Source organism: Lepidochelys kempii, chromosome 6 (genome assembly GCF_965140265.1).
Source record: "Lepidochelys kempii isolate rLepKem1 chromosome 6, rLepKem1.hap2, whole genome shotgun sequence".
Lineage (NCBI taxonomy): Eukaryota > Metazoa > Chordata > Testudines > Cheloniidae > Lepidochelys > Lepidochelys kempii.
Window position 1 is genome coordinate 70,036,402 of NC_133261.1, and position 17,052 is coordinate 70,053,453.

Sequence of the window (17,052 nt, forward strand, 5' to 3'; positions counted from 1 at the left end):
AGGTTCTGGGGGTGCCTTGCCACCCTGCAAGGGTAGGGGCTTGCAGCCCGCTTTCCTCACCATCCTGGGTGTGTGGGGTGTTGGGATTGTGCTGGCCTCTCCTCAGATCCCAAACTTACTCTCTGCTTTCACAAAAGCTAAGGTATTGCAGAACCTGGTTCAGTGAATTTCTCTTGGCACATCTGGCTCTGTTACCCACTGTCAGGACTGTATATGTGGGGACTGCTCTTCACACCTGTTTTTTCTTTACAGGTGAGCTACGGAAGCTGCTGGCTTCCTTTGTGGCTGGCAGTGGAGCAAAGAATGGTGGCTTTATAAGGAAAATAACCCCAACTGCTGCAGAGTCCTTGGCACCTAAACCTTCTATCACACAGCAGAAATTGCAGGTAGAGAGAACCAGAGAGGAGCTGTGTACTGGCTCCTTGCACAAGTTAGGGATCCATTCTGTTTCCGCATAATGAAATAGCTCTGAGCATGGTGAAGTGGCTTTTCACAGCAGATATGCAAAGGGAAGGAGTGTTCACAAGAGGTTAGGCTGCACAGTGTTAGCCTAAAACTATATTGGGGGGGGGAACAACACAAGCATAGGCAGCAAGGAATCTCTTGCTTAACCGTTATAAGAGGAAGGGTGACTGATCCTACTATCTGCTTGTTAAATCTTCCAGCACTGATACTGGGTGGGCTTTAAATTCTAGAGAACCTGAATACACAAGCCTTTCCTGTCACACGCACAGCTGATGCTTTTATACCCAGTCTTTCTCCCTGTCTCTTCTTTTTGGTGCGTACCCCTGACTTTCTTTTTACACTGCTCTGATTCCTCTATAACCATGGTAGGACATATGAGGGTTCTGTGTGTGGTGCAGTGTTGTCCCCCTATAATTAAAGGGGATAAAGCAATACTTCCTGGGAACGGCTCATTGTCATACAGTGCTCCCAGTTGCAGCCTGCTGTGAAAAGGTGCTGCTCAGAATGGACAGAGCTATCCATGTTTTTCCTTCCTCTTTTTTACCACTTTATCAGTCAATTGTTTTGCAGTTTCCTCACAAGTCAAAAGGAATAAGCTTTGGGCTAAAAGGTGAGAGGAAGATTGGACATAAGCATTTTACAAGGTGTTCCGGGGTTGTGGTCATAAAATGCTCTAGCATAGACAAGTTTTATGCCTTTCATCTGGCTGATGAATCTTGCCCATATCCTCAGGGTTTAGCTGATCGCCATATTTGGGGTCGGGAAGGAATTTTCCTCCAGGGCAGATTGGAAGAGGCCCTGGAGGTTTTTCGCCTTCCCCTGTTGCATGGGTCACTTGCTGGAGGATTCTCTGCTCCTTGAAGTCTTTAAACTACGATTTGAGGACGTCAATAGCACAGACATAGGTGAGAGGTTTTTGCAGGAGTGGTGGGTGAAATTCTGTGGCCTGCGTTGTGCAGGAGGTCAGACTAGATGATCATAATGGTCCCTTCTGACCGAAATATCTATGAATCTTTACTGTGTACCGTACACAACAGAGCTAGTGTGCCCTGGGCCTGTTTGCTCCTGTAGTGCAGAGGGAAGGATTGATGTGGAGTGCCCTGGTCTGTTTGTAGCTCTTGCTCTTCCTCTTGAGCAGGTGGAGCTGGAGCAGGCCTTCTTCCACAACCAGCCTCCGTCCCTGCGGAGGACCGTGGAATTTGTGGCAGAGAGGGTGGGATCCAACTGTGTTAAGCACATCAAGTAAGTGCTGGGTTGGGCATCTCTGAAAATCCCTGCTTGCCTGTTGGGTTTCAATCTCTGAGGCAAACATTTGGGTGTCCTGTTGCGGAGGGAGTTGCTGCATTGGCCTCACTGCTGACAGTGGGCAGTCCGAACCTGACTGGTGCTAAAAAGCTGGGCTCACTTTGGACTAGTGTGGTGGGGACCACTCTGCATTTCCTCCATCTGGTGAAAATGTCACCCTCTCTTTAAGATGGAAGGGGATTGGTATAACAGAAGGGCCCACCTAGTAGACATCTGTGCAGATGCTGTCTGCCCACTTCCCTTGCCCCCCAGCCTCAACCCTCTGCCAATGACAGAAACACGCCCCCCCGCCCCACACACACACTGGATGCCTCTTACAGGTATTGTAAAACAAGTGGCAAGTCACCTAATCTTTGCCTCAATACCCTATCTGTGAAAACGAGGATGATGTTAACAATGGTAATACTTCCCTCCCTGATCGAGTTTTGGGGGCCTAACTCATAGTAAAGTCCTATGAGAGATCCTCAGGTGGATGGCACTATAAATGGGCAGTGTTATTTTTTTAAAATCACAGCTTAGTATTTCAGCTGGTGCAAAGGTTAGTTGCCACCCCCCCTTTGAGGGGAAGGTGGGGGGAATCTCTCCCTTGAAGTTGGAAGTGCTTTTCCTCGTCTTGGATTCCTTGACGACGCTGAGACCGGAATGGACTCCACTTGGGCACCCTCTGGCCCATGCAGAATAAGACACTCTGTCCCCTCCCAGCAGCACCCAGCTTCTACCTTAAAAGACTGATCTCATTTAGAAATATTTTTAAAAAACGTTTTGAAAAAATGTTTATCAGGTAAAATGCTTTGAGCCCCATTGACACCCTCCTTCTCTGAGACCGTGATCTCTCTGATTGGGGCTCACCAGTTTCCTGATTAATTCTTGGATGCTAAATCCCGCCCCCCCCCCCCCCCCGCCAGCCAGCGATCCAATGGCAGACATTGGAGTGCAAGGGAGTGTTTCCTTTTTCTAATGAGCCCTCTGAGGGAGTCTTCTCATTCTCTGTGGTTTTTTGGATTTTTCTAAATTGTTTGTTAAATTGTGTGTGTGTGTGTGAGAGAGAGAGAGAGAGAACCTGAGTGCTAGTTGGAGGCTCTTGACTGACAGTCTCAGGGATTGAAGGCCTCTGTTCACAGAAGAAGTACAGTGCAGATAGAGCAAGCTTTCATGATATTGCACAGCTAGCATGTATTACTCTGGTCAGATGGGGATCCACTTTTAGGGGTGAGGAAGGGAGTTTGGTTCCTTGTCTTGTCCCATTTACCCTTGGCCTCTCTACTGAGGGGCCAAACAGTGGTGGCTTTATGACATAAGACATCTGTTCAGTAAGACTCGGCCAGAGATTACCAGTCCATAGATCGTGTAAGCAGACACTTTCCCTTGCTGACTGTAATGCTTTGTCTACATTTGGGTGATTGCTCTAAAATGTCCCTGTGTTACTACTCTCTGTTGAGATCAGTGCTGCCAGTTCCTGGTGGAAACTAATGCGAGTGCTAGTCTAGGTAGGGTGCTGGTGACTGCCTGCCTGAAGTCCTGTCTGCACTAGCGCTCCCAAAATAGCTTAGTGACCTAGGGTGTTTCTGTGAGCATCTTCAGGGGAAAGCTGTGTATCCCTTGTTACTTTGGATTATGTCTGTTTAGAGTGAACATGGAAACATAAAAATTGCCATGTTGGATCAGGCCTGTAGTCTTTCTGGCCTAGTGTTGTATCTCTAGTGGCTAGCACCAGATGCTTCAGAGGAAGATTTAAGACACGTCACAGTAGGCAGATGTGGGATAATCTGCCCCTCATGTTGGGTCTCATCCTAAACCCTAATAGTTAGAGATTGGTTTAGGCCTTGAGGCACAAGGTTTAATTTGTCTTCCAAAATTTGTTAGCAATCACTGGTAACTCTGCATATTCTTGTTAGCTATAGAAACCTACATTCCCTTTTTGAATCTCACTGTTTTTGGCCTCAACAACATCCTGTGGCAATGAATTCCAATGGGCTTGGGATGAGAAGATCTTATTGTGGAGGGGGGAGATGGAGTTTTTAATCTCAGTGTTTTGTTTCATTTGTGGTCTAAAGGAAAATGGTGCCCCTCTTGAAGCAGGATATAAGGGCTATATACTGATTTCCTGGCTTGTTCTCTCTGTTGTCCCGTTGGCTTGTAACAGGGCAACGCTGGTAGCAGAGCTGGTCAAAAGGGCAGAGGTCATGCTGCAGGATAAGGTAAAGGAAGAGGATGCTAATCATAGCAAACTGCTGGACGAGGTGTGTGCTCAGCTGTACGACGAAGGGGCGCAGGCTCTCCACAAAGGCAGAGAGTAAGCAGGAGAAGCTACTTAAATTAGTCATTTCTCTTCCTTTTCATTGCAGATTCCTTAATGATGTATAGACTCTGAGATTACACACATTTTTAAAACTCCCAACCTCTGCTTCAGATGCGCTGGTGTGTTTAGCTGCATCCCTGTAATCTGAGCTCAGTTTCCCTTCGAATGCCTTCTATTCCTAGGAAGGAATTGAGGAGGATACAGTCCTGTGTACTCTAGCTGCCTCCAGCTCCAAACTGACTTAAGCTTCAGTCATTGTATTTTCCCCTCTTTTGGAGAGGAAGGAAGGAATGAATCCTGGGTGTTACGGCTCAACTGCCTATAGCAGGAACCTGTTATTAAAACTTTGCTTACCTGGTTCTATCCTGCCTGGTTGTGGGACCCACTAAGATGTTCACATGGTAAAATGTAACAAAGCAGGTGGAAGTCCCTGCAGGGACATCTCTGACTGTCACCCTAGAGCAGCGGCTCCTGAACTGTGGGTCAGGACCTCAGTGTGGGTCACAACCCCATTTTAATGGGGTTGCTAGGGCTGGCTTAGACTTGCTGGGGCCTAGTGCCAAAGCCCAAGGGCTTCGGCCCTGGGTGGAGAAACTCAGGTTACAGGCCCCCGCCTGAGACTGAAGCCCTTGGGCTTCGGCTTTGGCCACCCAACCCAGGACAGCGGGGCTCAGGCTTCGGTCCCTCCTCCTGGGGTCATGTAATAATTTTTGTTGTCAGAAGGAGGTCTCTGTGCAATGAAGTTTGAGAACCCCTGCACTAGAGCTTTGGCTGACACAACAGTATATTTTCTTTGCCATTTTTTATTTGCAGATTTTGCAGGTTGAAAGGGCCTGAGGCTGTGAGAGTGCTGCTGTCAGAAGAGACATCAGCAGCAGTATGTACCATGTCTATTAAAGGCCTTGCCTTTAGTCCTGCTCGGTATTCCTGTATCGCCATTGCTGTCACTTTTAAACCCCTCCGTGATAGGAGGGTCGAATTTACTGACACACGAATATAAAATCACCCTGAATTAACTGGGCATTTCAGTCAAAATAATCCAGCAGCAAAATAGTTAACTGTTGTTTACATTACCATGTGACTTCACAGTTAACTCCCATTGCAATTAATGTAATTTGTTAATCATACTTAATTTATGTTACATTAATTATACATTAATGTAATACATCTTCCTTAGCACCAAATACTGCCTGAGTCAATGGGCTTCATGTAGAGAATGTGTGTAAAAGGACCCTTTTGATCATTTGAGAACCCAGTTTCCATGACAGCGGCCTTGTCCCATTTGCGTTTATCAGGAGCCGCATGTATTGACTCTGAACACAATGTATGTTGAAATGAAGACTCTTCCCTAGAGAATTTGTGCCTTTGTCTCTCCCTGCCCAGCAGGGCAGGGTTGTCCTGTGAATGGCAATAACTAACACTGCTGCTTTGTCCATTTCAAAGGTTTTGAGCAGTGCAGAAGACATTGTGGTGGGACTGGCTACTGAGAAGGCCTGCAGCTGGCTGGCAACCAACATCACAGGTAGGCCTCAGCTCTCTGCACTGTGGCTGCTCCTGACTTGAAGGCAGGGACTTTTGTAAGATGAGAGAGGTCTTTCCAGTGTAATGAAGTACATGCTCTCCCTGGTTTTCTTGTAGTCAGAGGTTTGTCCTGCCCATCCATACGTGTTTAGAAGCAGGGGAAGGGGTTGGTGTCCTCACCCATCTGGTTTCTAACCCTAAGTGCATGTTCCAAGGTTTTGAGTTCTCAAACTTTGGCCTTTAGGTCACTTCAGGATCTGAGGTCAGGAGTCTGTTTGGGGGGTGCTGCGTTCTACAAGATGGGAGGCTTCCCCTTAATCTGTCACTTGGGCTAAAGTCTTGTCTGCACTAGACATTTACAGCGCTAAGATCTGCTTGGTCCCTTCAGCGTGCTTGTAAAATACCTTGTGTCCACACCAATTACTACTTCTTAGGGCTTGCCTGCAGAATAGGTACTACTCACATTGGAATTGCTTTCAGCAGAACGCCAGTTTAATGAGAGCCATTTCAGATTGCACTGATTTACTGCTAGCATTGATGGTAGTGAAATGATTCATATAGTTCTCCAGCTTCTGTCCCATAGTGCATTGGTAGCATTTCAGAATCTCTCAGAAGTCATTGCTTCTGAGAGTTGTGCCAAGAACTACGGGATAGGTACCCCGTAGGCATTGCAGCAAAAACGGTTTAGAACAGCACTAGCGTGGATGTTGGGCTCAGAACATGAACTGATGTGATGGCTAGTGCGGGCATTCTAAAGCACTGATGTGTAAACTGGCACAACACACCAGTTCAGCTTTCTAGTGTAACACTACCTAATAGTGATGCTAGTTTATCTCCTGCTTAATTGATGTTCACAGGACACACTGAGATGGGCTAGATATTACCATTAACCTACACTTCTGAGAAGAGCTGTGGGTACAGCATTGGCTCTGCCCATGCCCAGGGTGGGAGGGGAGCCTATGATTATGAGAAGGAATAGGAGCTCAGAGGCTGGGATGTTGGAAACCTAACACATTCCTTATGCTGGTCCTGAGATACCACTCAGTGGAGAAAGATTTGAGGGAGCACCCCATGATGTGGTTTCTCGAAACCCTGTTCTCCATATCCCTTGTGAGAAAAATATGAATGTAATAAGCCCTGTTGTTTCTTTCTTACAGCACTGATCAAAAGAGAAGTGAGAACTACCTTTAATCGAATGTTGAGAGTCCAGGGGCCTTCCTTGCCCAGTGAAGATGCACAGGGGGAGAGGAAAGGTTGTCCCCCCGACTGCCAGCATCATGCTCCGTTCCCCTCTCAGATCATCAATGAGATCAAAGTACAGAACTTCCACTGTCTCCTTGGTTACATTGATATTTTTTTTTACTTTCCTCCCCTGGGTACAGTTAAGCTGTCACAGTTCAAAGGAACAAGCTCTGAGCCTGGATGGGGTGGGAGTGGAGGGGAGTGCGCCTATGTTGCTTCTCACTCCCTTCCAGGAGCTGCTTAGAGATCAGCATTCTGGTCTCCAGGGACCCTGTCAAATACAGTGTTCATGGTGACATGGCCGTGGGGGGAGAGGGGAGATGTCCATCTAACTTCACTTACCTCAGTCCAGAGTCCCTGTTTTGGGGATGTAAGAGCCATCCTGCCCTATTGAGAGTTCTGTGCAGTTCTTTCCTGAAGAATGACTATGTCAAAATGGTTCCTCCTTACACTGCAGATCTGCTCTCAGTGTGTTTTTTTTTTTTTTTTTTTTCCCCAGTGAGCTCTGCTGACTTCAGGGTCTAAAATAAGTATTTCCTGGTCTTTATCCTTATCAGCCCTGCAGAGCCAGCTGGATTCTGTTCCTCCTTATGCACCAACAGAATTGTTTTGCTGAGTTCCAGTCAGCTACATCAGTGCAAATCCATAGAAAGGGGTTTGCCTGCCTGCCTTCTCCTCTACACTCAACTGGATTTAGGGGGAATTGAAGTTACAGAGAAAGAAGGGAGTGGTGGGGTGGCTTGATTTTTCCAGATTGCCTTCCTACCTCTCCTGTCCCAGGCTTAAATGGATGCTGTTCTCTTAGAATTCATAATTAAAAAAAAACCCAAACAGTTATGTCACCATCACCTGAAATTAAGTGAAAGAATATTAATAATCTCATCTGCTTTTCACTATTTATTCTGCTTGTTTTTCTGAGTTTAATTTCTGTTTACATGGGTAGTGAAAGTAGAGTAGCAATAGTCAAATTCCTATCAGTTTCACATGTTCTAGGCCACTGCCTCCAATGTTTTGGCTGCAGCAGAATGTGTTTTGTTAAAAGTAACAAGCGTTTCCACTGGAATTGCAACAAAAAATCATGGAAAGTTATATGAAGATCTTTTTTTTTTTTTAATTTTGCTTTTTGCAAAGCTTAAATTTGGAGTCACTATATCTGACATAATCCTTCTAATGTTCTAAAACATAGTTGTTTCCATGTCTTCTAATTGAAGTTCTGCCCTTTAGTTGTCATTCAAGGATACTAGTGCTGGTCGGTAAGTCACTGGTGATGCTAGGTGTTAACCACACACGGCATCAGGAAAAATATGATCCAAGGAACCAGACAGTTAATGCTACACATTTGTTTTGAGTGTGATATATAACACTCCTGTAATAATGGTGTTGAGCCTCCTAGAAAAGCAGAAGATGATGTCATGGTTGAGACACAAGATGGAGGATGGAGGCAGGGGTCAGAAGACCTGGGTTCTGTTACCAGCTGTACCACTGACTCTCTGTGACTTTTGGCAAATCACTTAGACCAGAACTTTGAAATTTGGGTGGCTAAATAAGTGATGTGATTTGCAAGGGTGGTGAGAGGCTGTTTCCCTTATTGACATCAGTGAGAGCTACAGGCAAAAGTGAGGGCACTTATTACATGCCTAAATATAGATTTGGGTGCCTGAGGTTAGGCACCCAAGTTTGAAAAAATTGGTGGCAATATTTCTGCTTCCATTTCCTAGTTTGTAAAGTGGGGATAATACTAGCCTCCTTCATGGGCTGTGAATGGGTTGTTTTGGGTTTTTTTGTGACAATTAAGGAATGGTTGTAAATTGCTTAATCTTCAGTCCAGTGATCTCTCTAGAAATGCAAAGGATGAGCTGTTGTTGCCTTTTCGTCTAGGACGTGCTCTGTATTGCTGTGGGACCCAGGGATGAAGATGAAGGAATTCCCTATGTCCAGCTGGAGTGTTTGCTGAAAAGACTGAGCCAAACACTTCAGTGCAGAAAGGTAGAAATAAAGAAGTATGCAGTGCTTTCTGAGCCATCTGTGTACATGTTAGTGTAATGAACCTGTCTCAGCTCATGGTAGGGGGGCACCTTTCATCTGAGATCAGACTTGGCAAAGATAAGTTTCATTCTCTGACCCTAGATATTTGCATGTCATATGTGGGTATGTGAAGACTGATTATTTTCATGGAGAATTTCCTACATCTTTCCAACCATGCCTTCTTTAATGACCCTGAGTCAGCAACTCTGTGGCTCTTGTTGTTGCTGCTTGTGCCTTTCCTAATTATTTTTAATGCAAAGCTCCTGTCTGATCAGTCTGAACCAGAGGCTGCAGGTTCTGGGATGATTCCCTGATGGTGACATGCCAATTTTATGTTTTCAGTTCATGTGTCCCACCTCTGAGCAGCAGCTGGCTAGGTGCACTGTAGAGTTGGCATCTCTCCTAGGTAAGCCAGTTGTGACGTCTGTGCATTGTTAATGCTGACTGCTTTCCCTTCACCTCTGAGTGCCCCTTAGGTCTCCCTGCTTTTAATTCAGAGTTTTGTTGGCTCTCTTGTAACAAAAGTGCCACTGGATCTGCAAAGACATTGCATTGCAAAACCCACAGGATGACTGGGAGATTGCTTTCTTAAAACCCCTCACAAACATCATTCTTTTGAGCTGACCTCCTTCAAATACATATTTACCTCATTCACCCTTTTTTCCCCTCCCAGTTCTTGGCCCCCTCATTCAGACACGCAGTGAGCTCTGAGATCCCTGTCTCTGGATTATTGGAATTGAACATTTTCCTAAACGTAATATTTGATTCCAGTTTTCATGCCTCTCTTGTGAGAGAAAGTCATTAGCTCATTTCATGTGGATCAGTGACCCCTCTGTGCAGGTTCAGCGAGTGCATTACTGCCTGGATCTCTTGGCAGCAGCCAACTACAGTGTGTGATTTCCCCTCTTGCTAAATGTGTCAGATTATGGCTTCTGATACCTGATATGCATCTACACCTCACACGCTTCTAGCTAATCATGTGGGTGCAGAGCTTTCCCCCTGGCCAGTCTCCATATCTCTGCTGTCTAGAGCCTTCAGAGGGAGTAGGGCTCCCCTTGAAATGTTCCCCTTTTAGAGAGCAGTTTCCTGTACCTTGGAAGGATGAAACACGCTAAACTCCTTTTTTTTTTTTTTTTTTTGGGGGGGGGGGGCGGGGGCTGGAAATGCAGTTCTATCTTTCCATGAGATGACAAACTACAGGGAAGGTCTGAGTTTTTTAGGATTCATTGTTTAGCTGTATTTAGAAGTACTGTAATAAGAATAATTAAAAATGAATGTTGTCCTTAGAGAAAACAGTTCATCCACTATAAAGTCGTCCCCACGTAAATCTAGGATCTACTAATCTATCAGTAAAATTATTAATGCAAAGTGTACATTTTTTTTTATTTAAATGTTCTATTCAGTTAAAGTAACCACTGCCCTTTGTAGGAGTGACAACTACATCCCATTCTGTTAGACTAAAAACTAGTAGCTAGTTATATTGCTTTCTTCTCCCAGCTTTGTGGGCAATAGGCCAGTAGAGTCAACTTCAGAACAGACTTCTATTTCTTGTCTGCGGTGTTTTCTGTCTTGGGTGCAGAACCCAGAATTTTGCATGTTCCAAGATTCTGACCCTCCTCAGTAGAAACTGTGGCTCTGCACTGCCTCTTTGTGAATATTTTCACCTTGGTGTTTGTATTGGTGCTAACGAAGCCTGTCAGCTCACTAACAATGTGCTGCACGTACCAAGATGACTGTAAATGTAATAGTAATAAACTGTATTGGTCCCTGTCAGCTCACTAACAATGTGCTGCACGTACCAAGATGACTGTAAATGTAATAGTAATAAACTGTATTGGTCCATCCCCTCCATCCCATAGTTTCAGATCGTGTTCCTATCCAGGGCCTTAAGCCTCAGATCCAGAAGAAACCTGAAAGACAGCGAGGGAAGAATGCTGTCTATGGCCTTCTGAAATCGCTGCTGTCAGTTTGGAAGGAAGACTTTTGGACACCTGTTCCCGTTCAGCTGATGTTCAGCAGGAAGAATGTCGGTTACATCGCAGAAGTCAAGCAACGTGAGGTGGGACTTCCTTAGCTCTCCAGAACCATCTGCCCAATCCTGCTTGCTGTACTCACACTGGAGTTCTGTTGATTTCTGTGACTGACTATCATGTGAGTAAGGCCAGCAAGATTTGGCTCTCTGTTCAGCTGCCAATGAGTTTCTTCAGGGACAGCGGAAAAGTAAGAGCAGTGTATAGTTTTGTCAAGAAGGCAGACTGTGATATTTATGTTTGGGGAGATGCAAGTGACACTAGAATTTGTTCAGTTTAATGTCAGAACAAATGATAAAATTGATGATCAACCTGAGAGATTATAGCACTGTAAACGTAAATGGCCCCATGGTTAACTTTGGGTCTGAAGAATTTTTCTGTGTAGATCCAGACCAGGATATCCGCTTTTGTTGAAAATTAGACAGGCATTCCCAACCTGTCCTTGAGCTGGGCAGGAAACACTTACTCTATTTCCAGCTGGGAATCCAGAACTGAAAATAAACGTAAGAATGGCTGTACTGGATCAGACCAATGGTCCATCTAGCCCTGTATCCTGTCTTCAGACAGTGGCCAGAGCAAGGTGCTTCAGAGGGAGTGAACTGAACAGGGCAATTTATCAAGTGATCCATCCTCTGTCATCTAGTCCCAGCTTCTGGCAGTCTGAGGCTTAGGGACAATGGGAGCATGGGGTTGCATCCATGCCATCTTTTCTAATAGCCATAGATAGACCTATCATCCATGAACTTATGGAATCTTTTTTTAACCCAGTTATTGCCAGGGGATGTTGTGAAGGCCAGAAATAGGAGTTTGACTGGTTGACATTGTGTGAAGTACTTCCTCATATTTGTATTAAACCTTCTCCCTATTAATTTCTTTGGATGACCCCTGGTTCATGTGTTGTGAAGGGATAAATACTTCCTTATTCACTTTTTCCCCACCATTCATTATTTAATAAATCTTTATCATATCTTGCCGCAGTTGTCTCTTTTCGAAGCTGAACAGTCCCAGCTGCCTTAATGTCTTCATATGAAAGCTGTTCCATATCTCTGTATTTTTTCCAGTTCTAATAGATCTTTTTTTGAGATGGGGCAACCAGAACTGCACTCAGTATTTGAGATGTAGATTTATATAGTTGCATTATTATATTTTCTGTCTTTTTATCCCTTTCCTTATGGTTCCTAACATTCTTTGTGTTTTTGCACATTGAGCAGATGTTTTCATAAAATGCTTCACAATGACGCCAAGATCTTGAGTGGTAGTAGCTAATTTAGACCCCAACATTTTGTATGTATAATTTGGATTAAATTTCCAATGTGCATTACTTTGCATTTATCAACACTGAAATGGTGTGATTGTTTTATTGTAGAATAGAAAAACCAAGACTAGATGAGCTGCAAGGAAGCCCCAGAACCCAGGGCCATAGTTCACTTCCTCTTTTCACCTTTGTTTTTTCCCCATAATACAGATTGGAGTAAATTCAAAACATAACTTGTACAGAGTTCTTACAGAGCAGTAAATAGATGCAGGCCATAGCCCATCTTGAGGAATTTGACACTCCTTGTTTTTTCTGCAGTGGGATTTGTTCCTGTTTATGCTTCATGGTCTTGTTGGTCATGGTCTGATGGGAAATGCAGAGATAGAGAACTGCTTGCATAGCCTCCAAGAACTTCTCTGGTCCTCAGTAAGTATTTTTCATTTTGATATTCAGGCATGAATATGAGGATGCTGTGTCAGTTTGGCTTTTAGCTTTAATTTTTTTGTACCCCTCTCTCAAAGACCTAGGTCCAGATTCTTGTCTATGCAGAGTTTCTGCTTGGTGCAATATAAAGTGTGTGTGTAGGGGGGTTTTCTTAGGCTGGATCTGTGCCTGCCCTGCTCCAGTATAGATTAGAAAACCTGCCACTATACCAGCTGACAGTGGTCCCCAAGAAACCATAAACTAGCTGGGGATAGCTGAAGTGCAGCACACCTGGCCAGGCTCACAGGGGGCTGGGTATGTTGGATCTGCTCCAGCTCAGAACTTCTCTATGCCAGGGGAAATTCTCAGCTGGCAAGATCCAGCTGCTTTTCAGCCTCTTTGCCATCACCATAATGCACTAGAGAATCTAACCTGCTGGCTAGATGTTTGAAATGTGGGAGCTTCAAGTTAGTCCTCTGACTAAATGTGGTCTGATTTTTTGATGTGCTCAACACCCATAAATCCCACTGCAGTTAATGGAAACTGCAGGTGCTCAGCACCTTTAAGAATCAGGCAATGATTTTTAGGTGCTGATATCAGGTTAGTATATAAACTAAGATGGGCACAGGGATCAAAGGGAAGGCTTGGTATATCTTATCACTTCAGCAGCTGTGGTCTCTTCCACTGTGCTTTAACTGTTTTTACTGGTATAGTCTGTGTCATTATATTAACATCCCAACACAAAACTTTGATCCTGTTTTTGCTTATGAAATCTGAACTTTATATTATTCAAAAGAAGTTTGTATCCCTTGGCTCACACTTTTAAAAGATGGTCTCTGATTTGCATTGTTTGTTGCAGGATTTCTTGGAAGAATTGGAAACTATCTCTAGAATATTTATATCAGAGTATCATGTTGCAGAATCCAGGACTAGGCCTTGTGAATTGGTGAGACAACCAAGAGGTACTGTGGCAGCAGAAAGCTAGTGCAGACAATCTGAGGAGAACTCGACATGTGGAATTTGATGTTGCTGCTGAGTCCATGCAGTAAGCCTCTTGCTTGGATCACAATGCATTGAAGGGTCACTTGTGCAAAAACTGCATCAGACTTTCCCTTGAAGGAGTCACTAGGTGTGACAGGAACACACATCCCTCAAAGTGTTTGGAGGGGTTTACATCTGCAAATGGAAATGCTTCTAAGAGTTGCTCTCTAAGTTTGGAACTCTCTTTTAAGAACCTGACTGTGGTTCACAGCTGCTGATCCATACTTGTAGTGGAAACACATCTTGTACTCCTGCAGCAAGAGGCTCTGAACAGAGTCTGGAATCCATTCTAGTGCACAAAACCTGCTACATTGCTGGAGGGATTTCTGGTGGTTTCCCAAGGTGCCATCTCTTATCTTAACTTAGTGTGATTTCTTATGGACTCTTTTAGAAAATACACTGTGCTACCAGGAGAAGGAAGAAGTCAAACTATAGCCCAAGGAGATGGAGGGATATTTATTTTTCACCATGAGCTCAAGCTTGAAGGTTTGTTTTTTAAATTTTTTAAGACACATTTTAAAAGTAAAATCACAAAAAAATATTTTGGAGCATTGGATCAGATATTATTTTAAAGGACATTCATGCCTATGTTTGTGTCTCACTTAACAAAAGCAGCACTTCTATTTCATGGTTTTTATAGAATTGAGGGGGAGATCATCTGGTTATCTTTTTTACTAGGGAGAGCTGACAGTATTTTAAGAGGCATTGTTTTTGTAGTGTGAGCATAAATGCCATGTATCTGTTACTCACTGTCTTTAAAATCCTTATTGCCTTGAGTTTGGGGTTCTTTCATAGAAAGACTTGTGCGTGATAAGCACAGACTAGAGTAACTAGATTGGAAATGTAACAGAACTCCCATGAAATAGCATCACTAGGATGCTGGAAGGAAGCAGTCCTATTCATGGCATGCTGCTGAGTGCTGTCCATCCTCATGGATCCACCTTAAAAGGGAAACTGCCAACAAAGAGGGGCTGCTAATTTTCAGTATCTTAAATACAATGTTCCAAGGGTTTTTAATAAGATTAGTCACTCATCAGAGAGTTTGCATAGGATTTGCCTCCCTGTATAAGGAAGGATTTTTTTCTTTTCTTTTTGCCTAACAGGTCGATGGAGTGTCTTTTCCTCACTAAATACAGGTTATTCAAAAGCAAATATTGTGTTACATAAGCAGGACAGCTAGACAAGGTGAATCCTAGGCTGTTTGTATGGCCATTTCTATTGCTAATTAGCCTCTCTTTTGCTGGTATGGGTTGGAATTCCTGGGGTAGAAAATGAAATGTCAAGGAGTTAAATTGTTTAAAAATCAGACTGCATAAATCTGGCTACTATTAAAGTCTACTGGACACAGAGAAAATGAGGGAAACCAAAGAGGACAATGTGCATGTTGCAACTATTTTGGGTAGTTTTGTCACCTACTCAGACTGTTGGGTGCTGGATTGAAGGAGACTGCAGATGCCAGGTATCTGTCTTGTCAGTGTTTTTTGTTTCCTGTCATCATGCTGAGGTTGTTCAGTAATACCATATCATGTGAACAAAATGTGTGGACAGGAACAGCTGTCACAGTATGAACTGAAAGAACAGGTGTGCTTCTTCATGCTACACACACTTGCTCTTCAGGGCTCAGTATAACATGACCATTTCACTGTTGATATCTCAGTAAAGCTGTCAGATTTGCTGTAATAAAGAGATTATCAAAATGGAGGCCTGTTTTGTGTCTGAACTGCAAGTATATAAAACTAGAAGTGCACACAGTCACTCATTGAGTTTTTTTTTTAAACTGGTGGAAACTAAAGCACACAAGGATACCCATCTCTAAGAAGCATAGCTGGGGAGCTGCACTCATCCTGTAAACACTCTGCAAGACTTTTGTTGTAATAGTGAAGTTGCTGGGTCTATTTCAGACAACTCAGGTGTAACACTGACTTTGCCAACATGTTGTCCCTGCGCTGGCTGGTGAGTTGTATGTTCATATTACTTGTAATCAGTTTTTTTTATTCTGATTATTTATTAGTCCAAGACTGTTGGGCTGCACCTCTCTTCCTGCGAATGCTGGAGGCTCTCCTCCAGGCTCCAGGGTTTGTCTGTGTCATGGCATTAGGCTGTCTGCCACTGATGGTGGAAACAGAGTGGTAGTTCAGGCCTTCTTCCTTGCCCTTTAGCCTCTTAATTTTTAAAGTTTCTTCCGGGGCAATAACAAGCAACATCTTTTTTTTTCCCACCTCTCTCGTCTGTTTTATCAAGGCTCCTCCGGGGTAAGTCCACAAGTCATCTTATAGTCAGTATAACTGCAACAGAGCCTGCATTCATATGGAGATAAACATAAGGAGCTGCATGCTTCATTTCCCATTCAGATGGTTCCAATCAACTTTAGACAGGTGGAAATGAGTGTCATTGTAGTATGGATGCTCTCTGGAGTGCCAGGCTCCTCAACTTCCTTCATCCTCTCTCCAAACTCCAGGGATAAGAAAACGTTGTCATTCTGATGGAAATCTTACACCTGCTAGAGCTAATGGTGATAAAACCTGTCCCAGGAAAGAGGTTCAGGGCACTGCTCTACTTTCTTCATAGTGAGAAAAGGGTTAGGAAGAGACTGGGCCATCCTAGACTTCAAAAAGCATAGTCAGCAAAGATGATAAATAAAATGGACATTCTAACTTCGCCTCTCTCTGCAATCTCTCTAGGAGACCTTTTCCACTGTTAGACCAGGAAGAGGTTTATCTGCATAATCCCATCAGATGTTGTAATTGGCAGTTTCTCTGGTTTGCCTACAGCAATTGCTCCTGTCAATACAAAATGCTACGCTATCTGTTAATCCACTGACAAAGCTAGCAGCCTGGGTGAGGAGTCTAGGAATTTATTTATACCTGTTCTTAGACCCCATGCTAATCGGAGCATGATCTTTGGATACCTCATAAGAATGGCCCTACTGGGTCAGACCAAGGGTCCATCTAGCCCAGTATCCTGCCTTCTGACAGTGGCCAGTGCCAGGTGCACTAGAGGGAATGAACAGAACAGGTAATCATCAAATGAACCATCTCTTGTCGCTCATTCCCAACTTCTGGCAAACAAGACTACAAGATGTGTCAATACCTGGCATCAATCCATCTTTGTCTATTCCTTCTAGTTCTTCTTGTCCTGTGTGAGCCTGCACATGAGAGAGAACTTTGGAGGTTCCTCTGATAGGCTTTGGCCTTTTGAGGGATTCTCAACAAGAGATGGAAAGGAAAGGAAAGTTTACCATCCACTAATTCATTCCCTCAGTTGGTGGAAACAAGAACCCCATGTGATGAAAGGATGCTTCCTCCACATTCCTGAACACAGCTACACTAATGCCAGCCTTTCAAGGTGAGGAGCCCACTTGGGGCACCACAATACACAAGTGATGCTGAAGGCCAAAAAAGGCTCCAGCTTCCTAGAGATGAGTGGTCACATTGGCTCTGCTGGAC

The 17,052-nt window shown here is 44.1% G+C and overlaps 2 protein-coding genes across 5 annotated transcripts in view; one reads left to right on the forward strand and one right to left on the reverse strand.

The window, feature by feature from the left end:
• Window positions 1-15,307, forward strand: part of CDAN1 (codanin 1) — a 44,808-nt gene extending 29,501 nt beyond the window's left edge. For 3 of the 4 annotated variants that reach the window (XM_073348607.1, XM_073348608.1, XM_073348609.1), the window contains 11 exons: window positions 253-386; window positions 1,604-1,707; window positions 3,914-4,063; window positions 4,883-4,946; window positions 5,513-5,591; window positions 6,748-6,905; window positions 8,711-8,818; window positions 9,200-9,263; window positions 10,717-10,916; window positions 12,461-12,568; window positions 13,425-15,307. In XM_073348607.1, the coding sequence (XP_073204708.1) occupies window positions 253-386; window positions 1,604-1,707; window positions 3,914-4,063; window positions 4,883-4,946; window positions 5,513-5,591; window positions 6,748-6,905; window positions 8,711-8,818; window positions 9,200-9,263; window positions 10,717-10,916; window positions 12,461-12,568; window positions 13,425-13,550 (1,295 nt within the window). In that variant the 3' untranslated portion in view covers window positions 13,551-15,307. Of the gene's footprint in view, window positions 1-252; window positions 387-1,603; window positions 1,708-3,913; window positions 4,064-4,882; window positions 4,947-5,512; window positions 5,592-6,747; window positions 6,906-8,710; window positions 8,819-9,199; window positions 9,264-10,716; window positions 10,917-12,460; window positions 12,569-13,424 lie in introns of those variants that run through there. The other variant, XM_073348610.1, reaches the window with a different exon arrangement.
• Window positions 1-17,052, reverse strand: part of STARD9 (StAR related lipid transfer domain containing 9) — a 244,368-nt gene that overhangs the window by 25,305 nt on the left and 202,011 nt on the right. The window lies entirely within an intron of this gene.